Source organism: Gossypium hirsutum, chromosome A09 (assembly GCF_007990345.1).
Source record: "Gossypium hirsutum isolate 1008001.06 chromosome A09, Gossypium_hirsutum_v2.1, whole genome shotgun sequence".
NCBI lineage: Eukaryota > Viridiplantae > Streptophyta > Magnoliopsida > Malvales > Malvaceae > Gossypium > Gossypium hirsutum.
The window spans coordinates 13,209,150-13,226,590 of NC_053432.1; the positions used below are offsets into that span (position 1 = coordinate 13,209,150).

General features: G+C 29.1%; 1 protein-coding gene and 1 pseudogene across 1 annotated transcript; one reads left to right on the forward strand and one right to left on the reverse strand.

Annotated features, from left to right (window-relative positions):
- Positions 1-2,268: 2,268 nt before the first annotated feature.
- Positions 2,269-3,083, reverse strand: LOC107890211 (calcineurin B-like protein 2; annotated as a pseudogene).
- An 8,195-nt stretch (positions 3,084-11,278) lies between these two features.
- On the forward strand, positions 11,279-11,961 carry LOC107890212 (18.1 kDa class I heat shock protein). Its single transcript, XM_016814702.2, has one exon. The coding sequence runs from the start codon at positions 11,317-11,319 to the stop codon at positions 11,800-11,802; it is 486 nt and encodes a 161-aa protein (XP_016670191.1). The 5' UTR covers positions 11,279-11,316; the 3' UTR covers positions 11,803-11,961.
- The last annotated feature ends 5,480 nt before the right edge of the window (positions 11,962-17,441 follow it).

Here is a 17,441-nt window from a genome sequence, read left to right on the forward strand (position 1 = left end):
GGTAGCACGGCTGCGTTATATCTAATATGTGCCGCATTGGTACAGTGTGGTGCGTAGGGCTTGGTAGGTGTTTTAAACCTCACATGGTGTGTAGGGATGGTCAGAGATAGTGTATAGAGGATGGGGGTAGGATTGTGATATCTGATTTGCATATCTGTAACTGTATCTGTATCTGACATGGGCCTAGGAACAAATATGAATTTGACTGATTTGTGATATTCTGTATTTGTACATGCTTAACTTTACTGGGTTACACACTGAGTTTACGTAAACTCACCCCTTCTCTGTTTGTCTATACAGGTAACTCACAACCTTAGTTAGATCGGTGCAGCAGAGGACTCGACGGTGACTACCCATTCTTAGGGTTTTGTTTTGTTTTATGGTTATTAAGTTTTGGCATTGAGGTTGTATTTTCTGGGACTTTGGACTCCTTAAAACTGTTTGACGTTGGTTTTGGGTTTTTGGTTCTTACTTATTTATAACTGTGATGGTTTGCCAAAAGCAAGGGTTTTCTAGAATCTTGAACGGATTTTCTGGGCACAACGATTTTACAAGCTTCCGCTACTAATATGTTTTATCTCTAAATGATTAAAAGAAAGAAAGCTCTGAAATTAATAATAGTGATAAAGGCTAATGAACTGGAAAGGTTTTAACTTAACGACAATAGTTTTTCAACCCATTTCATGTGACACTTCCGGATCTTGCCATAACGTCTAGGTCGAGTTTAGGGTGTTACATATTTTCAATCAAACAAACCCTTAGTACATCATTCTCAGTAGACAGGCTTGATATGTTCTTTTTAATCTAATAATTATCAATTCTGTTACAATTGTATTCTTGCTAAATTTATATTATATAAAAAAGAATAATAATTTATTTGGTCCTTCAATTTTACAAAAAAAAATTACTTTAGTCTGTCATTTGATTTTTCTTCATCTTTTAGCCCTTAAACTTACATTGTTTGTCAAATCATCCCAAAATGGATGAGAAAGTTACAGTTTGTTTACAGATGTGGTGGCATCCACTTGTATGCCACGTGTGTCAGCAATTAATTAATTTTTAGAATTTAAAAATATTATTATAATTTTTATACATTTTAGTAATGTTAATAATTTATTTAATAATTTTTTGAATATTAAATATTAAAAAATTAATTAATTGCTAATGTGGCATTCACATATATGTCACATCAACAAAGTTGATAGACATTAACTTTTTCATATATTTTGGGGTGATTTGATAAATAATGTAAGTTTAAGGTCTAAAAGAGGCAAAAAAAATTAAATGAATCGCTAAAATAACTTTTTTTAAGAAAAATAGAGAACCAAATATATCATTATGCCATAAAAAAATTCAACCTTAAAATTATTAAACCCTAATTCAAAAGGTGAAGGGCTAAACCGTCGTAAAATTTAAAATGATTCTGTTTCGCTTACTTTTCTTTAAAGGTGATTCTCTTTTTCTTTCTTTTATAAGATAAAGGTGATTCTCTATTTCTCTTTGAGAATCAAGTACTATTATGTAACAATTATGTTAATCAGTATGGCTTGCCCATGCTTCGTATTGGGGGTAGTTGTTTGTTTTATCAAATTATAGAGTAAAAATTTGAATATTAAAATATACTTTAAATATATGTATTTTTTTGTACATTTGAAATTTAGTATATATGCTTTAATTTGGCATAATTAATTTAGTTCATGTAATTGACACCCTTAATTATTTTGATTAACATGATGATGAAGATTTTTTTTTTAAAGAATAAGGGTCCATTTGTTTGACTGAAAATAGTTTCCAGAAAATGATTTATAGAAAATGACTTACTTTTCTAGAAAAGCTAGTATTTTCTATTATTTGGTAGATTTTCTGAAAATATTTTATAAAAACTATTTTAAATGAAACAAACATATATTGAAATTATTGTCTTCTCATTATTTAATTGAGTTTATTTTATATCCATTAAGTTTATATTTTACGCAATGATTTATTTATAAATAAATACATCAAATTAAATATTATAAACTAGTGCCAAAGAAAAGGATTCAAAGAGAAAAAAATCAAGTACAAAAAGAAATTCCCTAGTCTAAGAAAATAGATTACATAAGAATATGTATACACAAGAATACATAGTTTAGACACATCATCTATGCACAAAAGTTCATAATTCCATTTCCATACCAGTCATTTACATCCAACTACTATGTTAACATGATTATGACTTACAAGAAGAAAGGTAAACAAAGAGACGAAGTATACAGATAACTAAAATATTTAACACATACAATCATTCTTATTGTCAATGGGCGCATTTGGATGGAAGATAGAGAGAGCACGAGCAAACTCTTCGAAACCTATAATTCCATTATGCTTTCTATCAAACAAGTCAAATATCTGCAATGAAATCAAAAATATATTGACAGCAACTCAAGCAATATTATGCTAACAAGAATTATTCTTTCAAGGATGGAGACATTATTAATTAACATTAGATAAAAATACTTGGTCAGCAAATAAACTCTCATTTTTGTTTGTTTTGAATAACTCCAATTGGAACTCCTCCAGTCAAATAGTAATAAAAATAAAACTTAAATATTACAAAGATGAGAGTGAAAGAACCAACTCAAGACAAGGAGTGATCATCAAGCCAAAAAACTTGACAAACATAACAAAAGATATCAATTATATAACAAAATGGGAACTATGAAAAAAATCAAAGACCTTGTTCATCAACCCATCATCTATAACAGCATTGCTTATCTTCTTGAAAAGCTCATAAAGTGCTTCTATTTCATTTACACTAACTACATGAAGATTAGCAAAAAAAAAAAATCAGTAGAATGACTCTAGAACTAAAATAACATAGACAAAGACTGAACAAATGTTAAATCAAGTAAAAACATTAAATTTATCACATAAGAAATATAGAAGAATATTTAAAAAGAAAATGAAAAATGATAACATACAAAGGTCACTCTTGCAAGAAGTTTAGGATCAACAAGACCTCTTGATTGCTTGTACAAATCATTATTACATCATTGCAGCACTGAAGCAAATAAATGCTTCAATCTGTCTACACACTGCAACATGATATTCTCTTCACATCAATACACACCATATCTAGGCAACAGCAAAAGAGACAAAAAATCCCATTCATGTCATTCTTTCCATACACTCGATCATTCTAAAAGCAAACAACAAGACTAACCTTTTAACCATTTCCTGATTTTGCTGACTGAAGACCAAATATTGGAGTTGGAATCTGATAAAGCCGGAGACCTCAAACTCAAAGTGAAATCATTATCTGTCTTATAAAATCAAACCATGATCTTAACCTTTTAACCTACTTGAATTTTCTTTTATCCTATAGATTTAAAAGCATTCCATAAGTGTTTTGTAATACCCTTACCCGTATTCATTGCCAGAATAAGGTACGAGGCATTACCGGAGTTTACGAATTAAATTTTTTTTTATATTCAATATAGCCCCTTTATAAATATCTAACCTTCCCTGCAATATTAAATCGAGACCAATCCACATCAACCAAATCAATTCAACATATTTTCAAGATAAATTCATGCATATTTATAAGATAACGTCATCACATATCTAAAACCAGGTTTGTTAACCATACTAATGGCTAACTTTACATTCATTTCACGTTAACATTTACTTTGTTAGCTTATACATGCCATTGATTTCCAAAATAAAGTTTCTTTATATACCGAAATCCTGAGGTTGACAGTGTGATGTGTCTCCGACCAAATCCGACCTCCGAGCTCTTAACACTACAAAATAGGGAAAAAGGAAACGGGGTAAGCACTTTGTGCTTAGTAAGCTCATGTAACAAGAATTATACTTACCTAATATTTTCAATACAATATAATAAACATTCATATATCCATTCAATGCATTATTACCCTAACATGCACAAACTCAACATTCAAGTTAGTACAATAATTTTCATGTATCAATAATATATACCATGATTGATGAGCTCATCAATACCATGATTTCCATTTCCTTGTTATTTTTCCATATTTATCCCGTTGAATTTCTTGGAATTTTTGATGGATTTTCAGAGATACACTTTTAGTGTACATTTTCGGGTCCGTCAATTCATATTCATATGCGCACATATCCATTTCAGAGAGCACACTCCCGCGAACCTCAACCTTGCAGCGGGATTACCAGTCCAGGCTAAATCCCCTGCAATATAAACTCATAGAGTATTGTCGGGATTACCAGTCCAGGCTAAATCCCCTGCAACAACAATTACTCTAATGAGCTTGGATCTGAATTACCAGTCCAGGCTAAATTCAGACCCTAATTCGGATTACCTGTCCGGGCTAAATCCATTTTACACATATTCTTCGGGAGGGCTATATCAAGATAGGATCACCCGTCCGGGCTAGATCCTTTTTACCGTCAATTCCTTTTCAGAGATCGATCGAATTTTCCTTTCATTCAACCGGGATTTCTTCCCATTTTATCAAATATATCAATGTTTCATAAATTTTCATACAATGAACATTCAAATCATTTTCACATAAATAACATACAATCTCAAGCATTTAAGAATATAATTCAAGTTACATGAACTTACCTTGATACTTGTTTGTAAACAATAAAAATCTACTAATCCCGAACTTTTTCCTTTTCTCGATCTAGCTTCGTATTTGAATCTTCCGGATCTAAATAAATAAATTTAATTATCAATTTAATACATTTCATGTTCATATGCAACATTCTCTATAATTCAACTATTATTTATAGTTCATTCAAAGCTGTCTACTTGAGTCATAGTCACTAAATTATTTATAACTTGAGCTACGGAACTCCATATTAAGATCCGTTAATTTTTCCTGAAACTAGACTCATATATATTTTTACCATAAAATTTTCAGAATTTTTGATTTATCCAATAAGTACAGTTTATTCTTTAAAGTCACCCCTGTTCTGTTGTCGACAGTTCTGACCGTTCTTCACTAAAAATTAATTATCTCTTTATACAGAATTCAAATGATGTTCTCGTTTGTTTCTATTAAAAATAGACTCATTAAGGATTCTATACATATAAATTTAAGCCCATAATTGTTTTTATTCAATTTTTTATGATTTTTAGAAGTCAGAACAGGGGAACCCGAATTCATTCTGACCTTGTCTCACAAAATTCATTATATCTCAAAATTTACAAATCCATTGCTTATACTATTTCTTCTATGAGAAACTAGACTCAATAAGGTTTAATGCAATATTTTTTTCATCTTCTAATTTGATTTATACAATTTATGGTGATTTTTCAAAGTTAGTCTACTGCTGCTGTCCAAACTGTTTTTGTGCAAGCTGTTTATTACCATTTTCCCCTAAGCTTTTAATAAATGATAATTTCGTCCCTACTCAATTAGCCTCTAAATTGAGCTGATTTTTCTCAATTAATATTTTATTCTATCACCTTAAACTAGTTTACAACCTTTAGGAATCAGAATTTCAGCAATAGACTTTAATTCCAAGCATTTTCACAATTAGGTCCTAAAAATCAATTTCTATTGAAATTACCTAATAAAATCATCTCATAAACAAATTAAAGCTTTAATTTCATTCTATTTCATCATAAAATTACAGCACCCAACCATGGTGACTTTCAATTTCATCCATGAAATCAAAAACTAATGAATTTAATAGTAGGACCTAGTTGTAAAAGTCTTAGACACACAAAAATTACAAGAAAAAGGCAAGTATTAACTCAATTGGTGCAAAAATTATGAAATACCAGCTTAGAGAACCCTCCTATGGCATTTTTAGCTGCTGGAATTGAAGAGAAATGAAGAGAAATCTAGATATTTCCTATTTAGTCCTAGCTTTATTTAGTTAATTTTGCAATATTCTAATTTTACCCTTAATTTATCAATTTTTCTGCTGATTTCATACCCTTGCCGTCCAGCCCAAATAACTTTTGGGTCTAATTTCCTTTTAAATCCTTTCTCATTAGACTCTTAAGCTATTTAATCATTCTAGCAACTTTTACACCTATTACAATTTAGTTCTTTTCATTTAATTGACTACCCAAACATTAAAATTTCCTAACGAAATTTTAATACCACATTAATAACATTTCATAAATATTTATAAAATTATTTTTGACTTGGTTTTACGAGATAGAGGTCTCGATACATTGTTTTTTACCCAATTTCCTCAATAATTTCTTTTTCTATGTAATCACTAAATCGGTAAAAATTTTCTATCAATATTTTCATACGATTTTCCTATCATATCAATTTTCAAGCAAAAATATTGAAATAAATTTCTCTTTAAATTGGATCTATGGTTACGAAACCATTGTTCCGATAACCTTGAATTTAGGTCATTACATGTTTCCCCTTCCTTATTCTTTTTGTGCATGGAGGAGCACATAAAGAATTAACTCCTCTATGTCTATTTCTCATACATGGGAGATCAACAAAATACAATCAAGTAACACATACAACACTATTCATCATGAATCAATAAATGCAAAGCAGAGGATAAAAATAAGTAATCCTACCAAACAAAGAATTAGCCATTTCATCCATATTACAAAATTAAGGGTGACCACAAATCACCTATCTTTGCTAACATCTATTCCAGCGTTGTAATATAAAACAAACAATCTAATAAAGAAAAGTGGTTCAAAATCAAATACCCATAAAATCAAACACATAAAAAAGCCCAATTCAAACACAAAATGTAACACCCCTAGCTCGTATCCGTCGCCAGAATAAGGTTTCGGAGCATTACTCGGATTTACATATCATTTAGCAAAAATTTCCGTTAAATACTTACCGATTCAATGTATCCTATAGATAAATATATTATTATTCAATCAATAGCTTGGCACTTGTCTTAGCATCAATCAACATTGTTAGTATACTTACGCATATTTTATATAAACTCAACATTGATATACTTATTTTCTCAACACGTCACACTTGAGTTTAATAATTGTCTCCACCTACATAATTTCCTTGTATCAACAAATCAAAGATAATCATATATGTGCATGTCATGAAATATATCATTCTCTTACCGTTTAAAATCATTTATTTCATTATATTAAAATTTCATGTACCATAATTTCCATATATTTCACGTATATTTATTCCGATAATAATTCATATCAAACTTAACATAAATCAAATTCTATATGCACATACTTTCCACACCATGTGTCCATATAACATGTATAAATTATTTTATATATACTTCAAGCATATATGGTAATAATTCATTTCGTATTCATATTGTTTCATATTATATGAATGTACTAGTATTTCACATTCAATCCAATATAACATACAATTTAACATATTTTCATGCTCAATTATGATACACAAATTTACCTTACAAAATTGCAAAAATAACCTGATTTAGGGGCATTTTGGTAATTTTTTATTTTCCCCGATTTTCATCCGATCTTGATCTAAATTGATAATTCCATTCAATTTATTAATTTAGACAATAAGTCAATTCATTTCCTTCAAATTGGTCATTTTTGATATCCTTACAAAATTACCCCTAAAATTTTACTTTTATTCAATTTAGTCTCTGAGCCTAAAACATACAAATTAGTCATGCTATCTGAATATTCATACATATTCTCCTCCTCCTCCTCTCCATTCCTTATCTGTAATTTATATAATATGCTACAAGTAACATTATCAATACTTTCACTATTCACTTATATGTATATTCAAAACTGTTCATTTGCGTCATAGTCACTAAATTATTTATATCTTTAGCTACAGACCTCAAAATTAAGATCAGATAATTTTCCCTAAAACTAGACTTACATATATTCTTACCATAAAATTTTCAGAATTTTTGGCTTAGTCAATAAGTACAGTTTATTCTTTAAAGCCACTTCTATTCTGCTGTCTGACAGTCCTGACCCTTCTTTACTAAAAATTAATTATCTCCTCTTACAGGATTCAAATGATGTTCTCATTTATTTCTCTTGAAAATAGACTCATTTATAATTCTAAACATATAAATTTAAGCCCCTAATTATTTTTATCCAACTTTTTATGATTTTCCAAATTCAGAAAGGGGAACCCGAAATCATTCTGACCTTGTCTCACAAAATTTATCATATTTCATGATTTAAAATTGTATTGCTTACACTGTTTCTTCTATAAGAAACTAGACTCAATAAGCTTTAATTTCATATTTTATTCAATCTCTAATTCAACTTCCAAATTTTTTTGTGATTTTTAAAAGTTAGCCTACTGCTGCTGTCCAAAACTGTTTTAGTGCAAGATATTATTTATCATGTTTATAACACCCTTATTCCCTTTCTCTACAATATTTCACATCACTTTCTCCTATTTCCCTTCACTAACTCATCAAGATCATAGAACCTTATATAAGAAGACTCTACTATAACATTATTTCCATGTTTTCTCAATAATAACAAACTTAAAAATATATTGAAATATTGATGTACTTACCTTGTTCTATTGATTCCAATCTTTAATTTAATTTTCTCTCTCCTCCAGCTTCTATTCCTTGAATCCAATTTGATATTTTAACTCCCCATAGTAACATTTTTCTCCCTTGATAGCTATGGAAATTCTTTTGATTTTTAGGTGAAAATAGTGAATTTTTGATAGAAGGACTAAATTGTAAAGAATAAAAAGTTTCTTTCTTCTCCTTTCTTCTTCCTAACGTGATTGCATGTAAAATGGGTGAGAATTTCCTCATATTTCTTTCTTTATATATACTAATAAAATAATAATAAAATAATAAAATATCATATATAAAAAATCAAATTAAAATATTAATAACTAATAATTAATTAATTAATTAATCTAAAATATCTCCAACATCATCATTACTTTCTAAATTTCCCTCTATTCCAATTGACCATTTTTCCCTTTGTGATCTTTTGAAATTCCATTATTGAGTCATCACTTAATTTTGGTAAAATTACAATTTAGTCCCTCATAATTCTTCACCTATTCAATTTGGTCCTAATTCATCAAATTTTCCTTGGTTTCTAGATCCTTCCACCCTTAAAATATTTTCACTATTAGCCCTTCAAATTTTTATATTTACACTTTAATCCCTCAAATTTTGAGTATTTACTTTTGGGCCCCAAAACTTTTCTCACTTCTACAATTTAGTCCTTTCTTGAATCAATATGTCATAATATACTTCCCACTGACATAACTCAATTTTCCTTTTGTTGTCACTTTATTTCCTTATTTTACTATATTAAGAGTAATATCTTACTGTATAAATTTTCGGGGTGTTACACAAAACCATTAACTCCATCACAAATTGAACCTGATCAGGATCCCATCTAATCAATTCCACAAAGAATAAAATTCATTTAAAAAAATACAAACAAACCGAATTGCTGACTTAATAGATCTATTGAAGTCTAGGACTTAATTAAAACTACCTACTTTAATCTCACATCAATTCGAAAAGCTTTCTTTTCAATTATTATCGGGGAACAACCAGAGGGAAAAAAGAATATATGAAAACAAAAATGTTAATACATTTTGCTCAGAAGCAAGCAAACAAGCCATATAATTCCAAAACGGTTCTAAATTTCTTATTATTTCCCATAGTTAATTGTCTCACAGCCTATTTTGACAATTGAGTTTTGAACTTAAATCGACTAATTTCACTTGAAATGGCAAATCGTTGAAGGGAAGTAGACGAAAAAATTGAAGAGAAAAATCACCAAATTGTTGAGAGTTTCATTTTTGAAAAGACTAGAAATGGCTAGGGCCTTTTTCTTTTTGTCAACAAAACTACTGCTAGCTGTTTTTGATACAAAGATGAATCCTAGGCAGGGGACGCAATGAAGGGAAGGGAAGGAGAAGGAGAGAGCGTTTAGCAAGTTCTGATGCTGGGATGTGAAGAGGAAAAACTTCGGAAAATATCTTACCGAAATAAAAAGGGTAAGACATTTTCCCCAAAAAAGACCTCCTTTTCCCGTGTTTTGTATAATGTTTTACCGTAGAAAATTATTTTCAGCCAAACAAACATTGGAAAAGGCTGAAAAGCTTTTACAAAAAAGCTTTTACAGGTAAACAAACGGAGCCTAAAACTTTTCAAATAATCATGCTAAAATAGATTTTCCTTTTAATTGTTAGGAGGTTACTTTTTTAAAAAAATTATATGTTTAACTATTTGGACTGGCTGATATCACTGCAAAAGTAGAGAACCAAATTATGTCAAATTAAAACATAAATATTAAATCTCAAATATGAGTACAATAAAAGAATAAAATATACTTTGACTATTATTTTATATTAAAAGAATAAAAATAAAATAGTTGTATATGTATCATGGAGAAAAGCCTAGGGAACCGATTTTATTCGTAGATACATAATTTTTCTTAGAAAATACAGTTTTAACCCACAAAAAAGTTATCTCTATATGATAAGTTAAAAATGTGTACTTTTCAAAAAAAATAAAAATTCAACCTCAACATTTTAACTAAAATTGTTGTGGATAAAAAAAATATAAATAAACTAATGTTATTAAAAAAATAGAATACAAAATATGTCAAATTAAAATAAAGATTAAATTTCAAGTGCGATTCTAGTAGAGAGATTCGACTTGAAATTTGACCACTATAGAGATATAATAAAATATTAAAAAATAAATATTTAAAAAAGAGAGAGTCATGATAATTTTTTAATATTATTTATATAATAAAAATAGTACACTGTGCTAAATACTCACTTTTTTTATTATATTCTAAAAACAAATGACATTCAACCCATACCCACTTTTAGAAATTTTTTACTCAAAAGGTAATTATCATTTAAAATTTTTTGACTGAATTTAATATAATTAATTAATCTAAAAAGAAGTTAAATAAAAAATACATTAATAAAATTAAATAATTAATTAAAAAAATCACTCGCCACTTTTTCGAAAGAGTTAATTTGAATGTATGTCAGTTATAGATTTTCTTTAATTACGAGCAATTTGGCCCAAGCAACAAAACCATGGGCCCAAAGAGGACATTACAGGCTTTTCGAGGTCAGAAACTGACATCCATTAGGGCTTGGGCCTGCTTCATTTCCATTTTCTGGAACATCTCTCGGAACAATGACAGATGCTTACGCAATTAATTTATCCATAAACTTCTGGAACTTGTATTAGATAATGTTAAAATAATACTTGTCGACAACCTAACTTCTTTAGTGATTAAAATGCAAGAAATTATAACGACAGAAGATCGTAGAAGAACATATGAAACTATTAGTTTCATAGTAAAAATCAAGAAAGTTCAAGAGACAGCTTATTCATCCTTTATATATGATAAGTTCCATTTGTACATTATATTCATCATTACTGTATTCCCATTTCATAGAATCCAGAAGAAAGATGGCTCTCATCTCCCAATTATTTGGCGATGAAATATACGACCCTTTCCTTTCAATGGTCAACAAATGTCCAGTCCTTAACACCCCAACAGATTGGAAAGAAACCCCAGAGGCCCATGTGTTCATATCTGATCTTCCGGGGCTCAACAAAAAGGAAGTGAACGTTGAGATTGATGATGAAAGGGTGCTCAAAATATATGGAGAAAGGAAGGAGGATAAAGATGATAAAAATGTTAAGTGGCATAGAGTTGAGCGTTGCAGAGGCGAGTTCCGGAGGAGTTTTTGGTTGCCGGAGAATGTGAAGACCGATGGAGTTAAGGCATCAATGGAGGATGGTGTGCTTGTGGCGACTGTCCCCAAACAAGAAGTGAAGAAACCAGAGAAGAAAATGATTGAGATTGAGGAGATCAAGTGTTGAGTGGAAGAGATTTGAGAAAATTTTCATGTTTGTTTCAGTGTTTTCTTTGGTGTGTTTCATGTGTGTTGTTGTTGCTGCATTTTCATGTAATGTGTATGCTTCTGGCATGTAATACATGCATGTAAAGTTATGAATAAAATGTTTACTGGTTTCTTTTGAGAACGCCTTGTTCTTAGAACTTAACTCAAGCCAAAATTCTCAGTAAATCACTGAGAAAAAACCTTTGAAATAAAATACATATAAGATAACTTGAAGATAATGGGACATACACAAAAATCTCATTCGAAAAGTAAGAATACTTGAGTAAAAATATAGATTTGAAAAGTGAGTTTGAACGAAAAATAAAACTTGTTTTCTTAAATAAGTTAGGTCTTAAGTAGGATTTTTTGACTCAGGTTGAATCAATTGTTTTGTTGTTATTTCGATGATATTTTGTTGCCATTTCGTTGCTAATTTGTTATCATTTTTTTGTTACTATTTGGATATTGTATAAATTTTATTTTATTGTTAATTTTATTACTATTTTAGAGATATTTACTTGCTAAGTTGTAAATATATTACTATTATTTTTTTGGAAGGAGTATTAGTATTATTTAAGTATAAAGATTTTGGTTAATTCATTTTCTATTTTGTTGAGAAATATTTATTTTAATGTTCTTAGTGTATTTTATGTATTATATTTTTTTAAACTTGTTTTTATATAAAAATAATAATCTAAAAAAATTAATATAGACGAGTCAAGTCAAGCTTGTTTTAGCATTTTTAATTTATGTCAGACTCGGAAAAAAATTAGATCCATTTTCTAGACAGAGCCTGGACTTAAAATTTTTCATTGATCTAACTTAAACTTGACTCAATTTGACTCATGATCATGTCTAAATCAACCCAAAATCATGGTAAAAAATTGAATAAAAAATTGGAAAAGTTCAAAATTTTGTTTTTGGTTGAACTAAGTCTAATCATCTTAAATAATTTAAAATTGGAAATTAATAATATAAAATTGTTATAAAATTGTTGTATATAGAAGAGAAAAGAAATATATAAACTAATATGTTTTTAGCAAGTATAATTCTTTATCAACTAGTTATACTATTAATCTATACTATTATTTTAAGTGTTTTATTGAGTTGGTGACACCCTTAACCAGGTCACTAATTCAGTTGTTAAATTATGAAAATGCTATTTTATAATTAAAATAAGTTATAATCTTTTAGGGTACATTAGTATTTTTCATTTAAAAAACTAATAAAAATATGCATATGATGTTATTTAAACTCAAACAAATTACATTAATAAAACCTTTAATTAATCACTCAACTAAAACTTTATTTTGATTTTTTATACATTTTAATTTTAATTATGCACACTTTATTACTTCTATCAATTGTATATCTATACTTACTATTATTTAAGTGTTTTACTGAGTTTGTGTCACCCTCAACTGGGTCATCAACTCAGTTGTTAAATTAAGGAAATTTCATTTCGTTATTAAAATAAGTTATATTATTTGAAGGCATTTTAGTCTTTTTCATTAAAAAAACAAATGAAAATATGCATATAATGGGTTTTGAACTCAAACCAATTAGATCGGTAAAACCTTTAATTTACCATTTAGCTTAAACTTTATTTTGATATTTTGATATATTTTAATTTTAATTATGCATGCATTATTACTTATATTATTTTTAAATACACATTTGTGTTCTATATTTGTGGTTTTCACACGCATACATATGTGATAGGATTTTTGTAACACCCTACACTCGGCTTAGTCGCCAAGCCTAAATATCAGGATGTCACACCATCGTCTCATGTCATACTTATAGTAAATTATCACATTATTCATAAATCATTCTCTTTATCAGTGATCTTATAATTTTTTAGTCAAACATATATCAATCACCATTAGAACATGGTAAACATACTTTAAATAAACTTATAGCAATAATTGAACAAGCATTAGGACCACTTAGCAAAATTTTCAAGACAATCACGTAAGTATTGATACTAGGATAAGGGTGTCGATATTTTCCTAGTACGATATCGATACCGTTTGTAAAATTGGTACCAAATCAGTATTCTATTTCTCGTCCAAAAATCAAAACTTGAAAAATATTTGTAAAATTGAAAAAGTATCGATAAAATCACCCCGAGTATCGATACTCGTGATAAGGTATCAATACCAATTTACAATTCTAACTTCCTATGCATTTGAAAATCACAGATGTATCATTTTTGAAACCCGAATATCGATACCTCTACTCTAGATAGTAAAAATTTAGCATATTTAAGCCTATAAACCATTCTAACACGAATATATTCAACATGCATCTTTTACCATATCAAATAAACGCCAAAACCACTATAATCACAGCTTCAAACATCGAGTATAAGTTCAAATGATAATCGATATAATACGATTCAATTGTCAAAATCTTAAAAGCAATTAAGCTATGGAACTTCCAAAACATTATGACAATTACCATTTAAAGTCTATCGCATTGCCTGATTCACAAAATGAAAACAAATTACAATAACACCTATGAAATAATGGAAAAAGGGCTTGCTTGGATCACCCCTCGGAACCACACTGCTCACACCAGCACACTACTAATCTGTAATGGTTTAAGAAGGGAGTGGGTGAGCTTAACAAGCTTAGTGAATGCCTAGAACAACTACCATACAAACAATTCATCAAGCATCAATGAAACAACCATATAACACAACCTCAATAGTTCCAACTCTAGTATCATAGTATACTTACTCATGCATTATTACTAGTTATTTACATGGTAATCATATTCACTTTTAAGCATATATATCATATTACACATATAATCACGTAACATTCAAGCATATATCATAATACTCATATAATCACATAACGTTTAAGCATATATCACAATACTCAAAATCATGTTTATAGATAAATTGCATAATGGTCACAAGTCATATAAACACATATCACAACACACACATATTCATAATTTAAGATAATTTGACACTTGAGCTATGAAGTATAAAAGTGAACTCTATCATCACTCATCAGATACACAGATCTCCAACACACCACATAGACTCATAGGGTCAAACATGTCCCTAAAGTGAACCATAAAGCTAACACTCTCCTTACTTCCCCTCACATGTCCCATTGAATGGAGCTTAGCTCGCATTCCTTTATCCCTCCAACATGTGTCAGGCCTCAATGCCCAAAATCATTTACATATAGGTGAGTACTCACAATCCTATGACATGCCAACTATATTCAACGGTTTCAAAATCACAAGGCTAAAATATCCGAAAGAAACACATATCACTTACCGATTATTCATGCACTATCACTACATCTTTGCATTTTTAGCAAAACATTGTCACTATCATTTAACATATACATAACATGTACACATTTGCACTTTCACAACAGTTATCATAACCACATATTACATGTTATAGCATCTCATCCCCATTCGCATGTTCACATTCACATAAGTACTTAATTCACAAGATAAACATAAGTATGAGAAAGCTTACACTCGAAATTTAGAGTAGGGGTTTAGGCTAGTACTAAATTCCCAAATAACGTAACAATTATTCCAAACACACACCCATACATTTTCACTGAAAAGTCGAAAGATCAAACTAACTTTTCCTTGTCTTTATCTCTACTCATAAAATGTCCTAACAAATATAAAGCTTCAACATAATAATTCACACAACAATACATTCAAAAATCAGCTAAGGACTCACCACAAGCAATGAAAAACATAAGCCTAAGCTATGTTCTCACGTAGCCGAAACTTTTAACATAACCAACTTGAAATCCAAATATCTCGATCTACACTTAATCTTTTAACCTAAAATAAGTTTCATTCATCTAATTATTCATCAACAACTAATTCCAACCTTTAAATTACACAAAACTAATCAATTGATGGTATCGACTTTTTCGATATGTTTTTGGATATTTTTACGAAAATTCAATAAAACTCAAAAAATCTTTATCGAAACTTCAAAACAAGTTTAGAAACCTAATAATCATGTCAAAAATAATTTAAAAACACTTTGAAATCATGTTTTTACTCAAAATCCCGATAATACAAGTTTAGAAACCTCTTAATCATGTTTTTGGCTAAATTGTAAAAGTTTAATTGTAACACCTCTAACCCATTATCGTTGCTGGATTAAGGTTACGAGATATTATGACATAACCTATCAAACCCGTACTGCGCACAACATAACCTATTGGCATGCCAACCGTACTCTATCCTACGTTCATCGGTTCAGAGTATTCTAACACAAAACAATATATGAATAGCTCACTATCTCATATTTTGTATACAGGCATTAGTTCAACAACCAAACATTCATCAACTCAGAATATCTCGTTAGTGTTCAATGCTACAATGATCCACTATTTCATTACTCACATACATAACATTATTATAATGTTCAAATCAAAACAATTTAATTCATTTAATATGCATTTATATGTATTAGAATAATGCATTTTAATGAAACTATTTCATTATTATAATATGCTGCAGTAACGGTCCAGAGTAGCTCAGTCAGTGATCGACGTTGTGTCAATTCATTATTTCCATTTTCAATTACAGACATCAATATAATTCGACATTTATGCAATTAGGTTCATATAAGACACTTAAAATGTACAAAAATTAAATTGTATGAACTTACTAAACTAAACTGCAGCAAGGACAAAGTACAGGGGCTATTTGGTAATTTTATATTTTCCTTGGTTTTCCACTCATTTAGGATCCCCTAAATCGAAGAACCCTAGTTGGCTGAAAGTTTCTTCTCCCTTCTCCCATGGCTATATTGTTTTTGCAAAAAGAAAATCTAAAAGATGATAGTTTATTTAGCTTTTATTTTATTTACATTATGTTTAATTATCCGATTATCATTTTACCCTATTAATTTCCATTCAATTTTAACAATTTCAAGCCCATCACCGTCCAAAATCATCACTTATGGTATATTTACCATTCAAGAAGGGTTTAATTGCACAATTATTCCTTCAATTATATTAAATTCCAACTAAACAAACTTAATTTCAATTTAACCCTAAACTAATTAGGACTAAATGAACAAATACCCCAAAAGTTATTTGATTTAATCATGTCACCACCGCTTGGACTTTTTTACCATGGTTTAATTACCATTTTGGTCCTTTTAGCATTTTAAATCTATAGAGATTAACTTTTACCTCTTTTACCATTTAATCCTTTTACCTTAATTAAGCAATCAATCATCAAAACTATCAAACCAAACTTCAATTCACCTATAATACGACTTTGTAAATATTTAATAAAAATATTTACGAACCTAAATTATGAAAATGAGGTCCTAATAACTCGTTTTCAATAACCACTTGACTTTTGAATCAAACCACTTATACTAACTTTTAATTCAATTAGTTAAATTCATCAAGTCAAAATTTAATATAAAAATTATTATTGACTCGTATAATTTAACTACTAATTATACGAACTTACTCATCGAATTTGTGATCCTGAAACCACTGTTTCTGACAATACTGAAAAACGGACTGTTATAGTAGCATCCCAATTGTACGGCAAATCAACTAGCCAAACTAGAGATGCTACAATAATACTAATTTC

Coding starts and splice junctions, on each gene's coding strand:
- LOC107890212 (XM_016814702.2), top strand. CDS start 11,317: ATGATAAGTTCCATTTGTACATTATATTCATCATTACTGTATTCCCAT.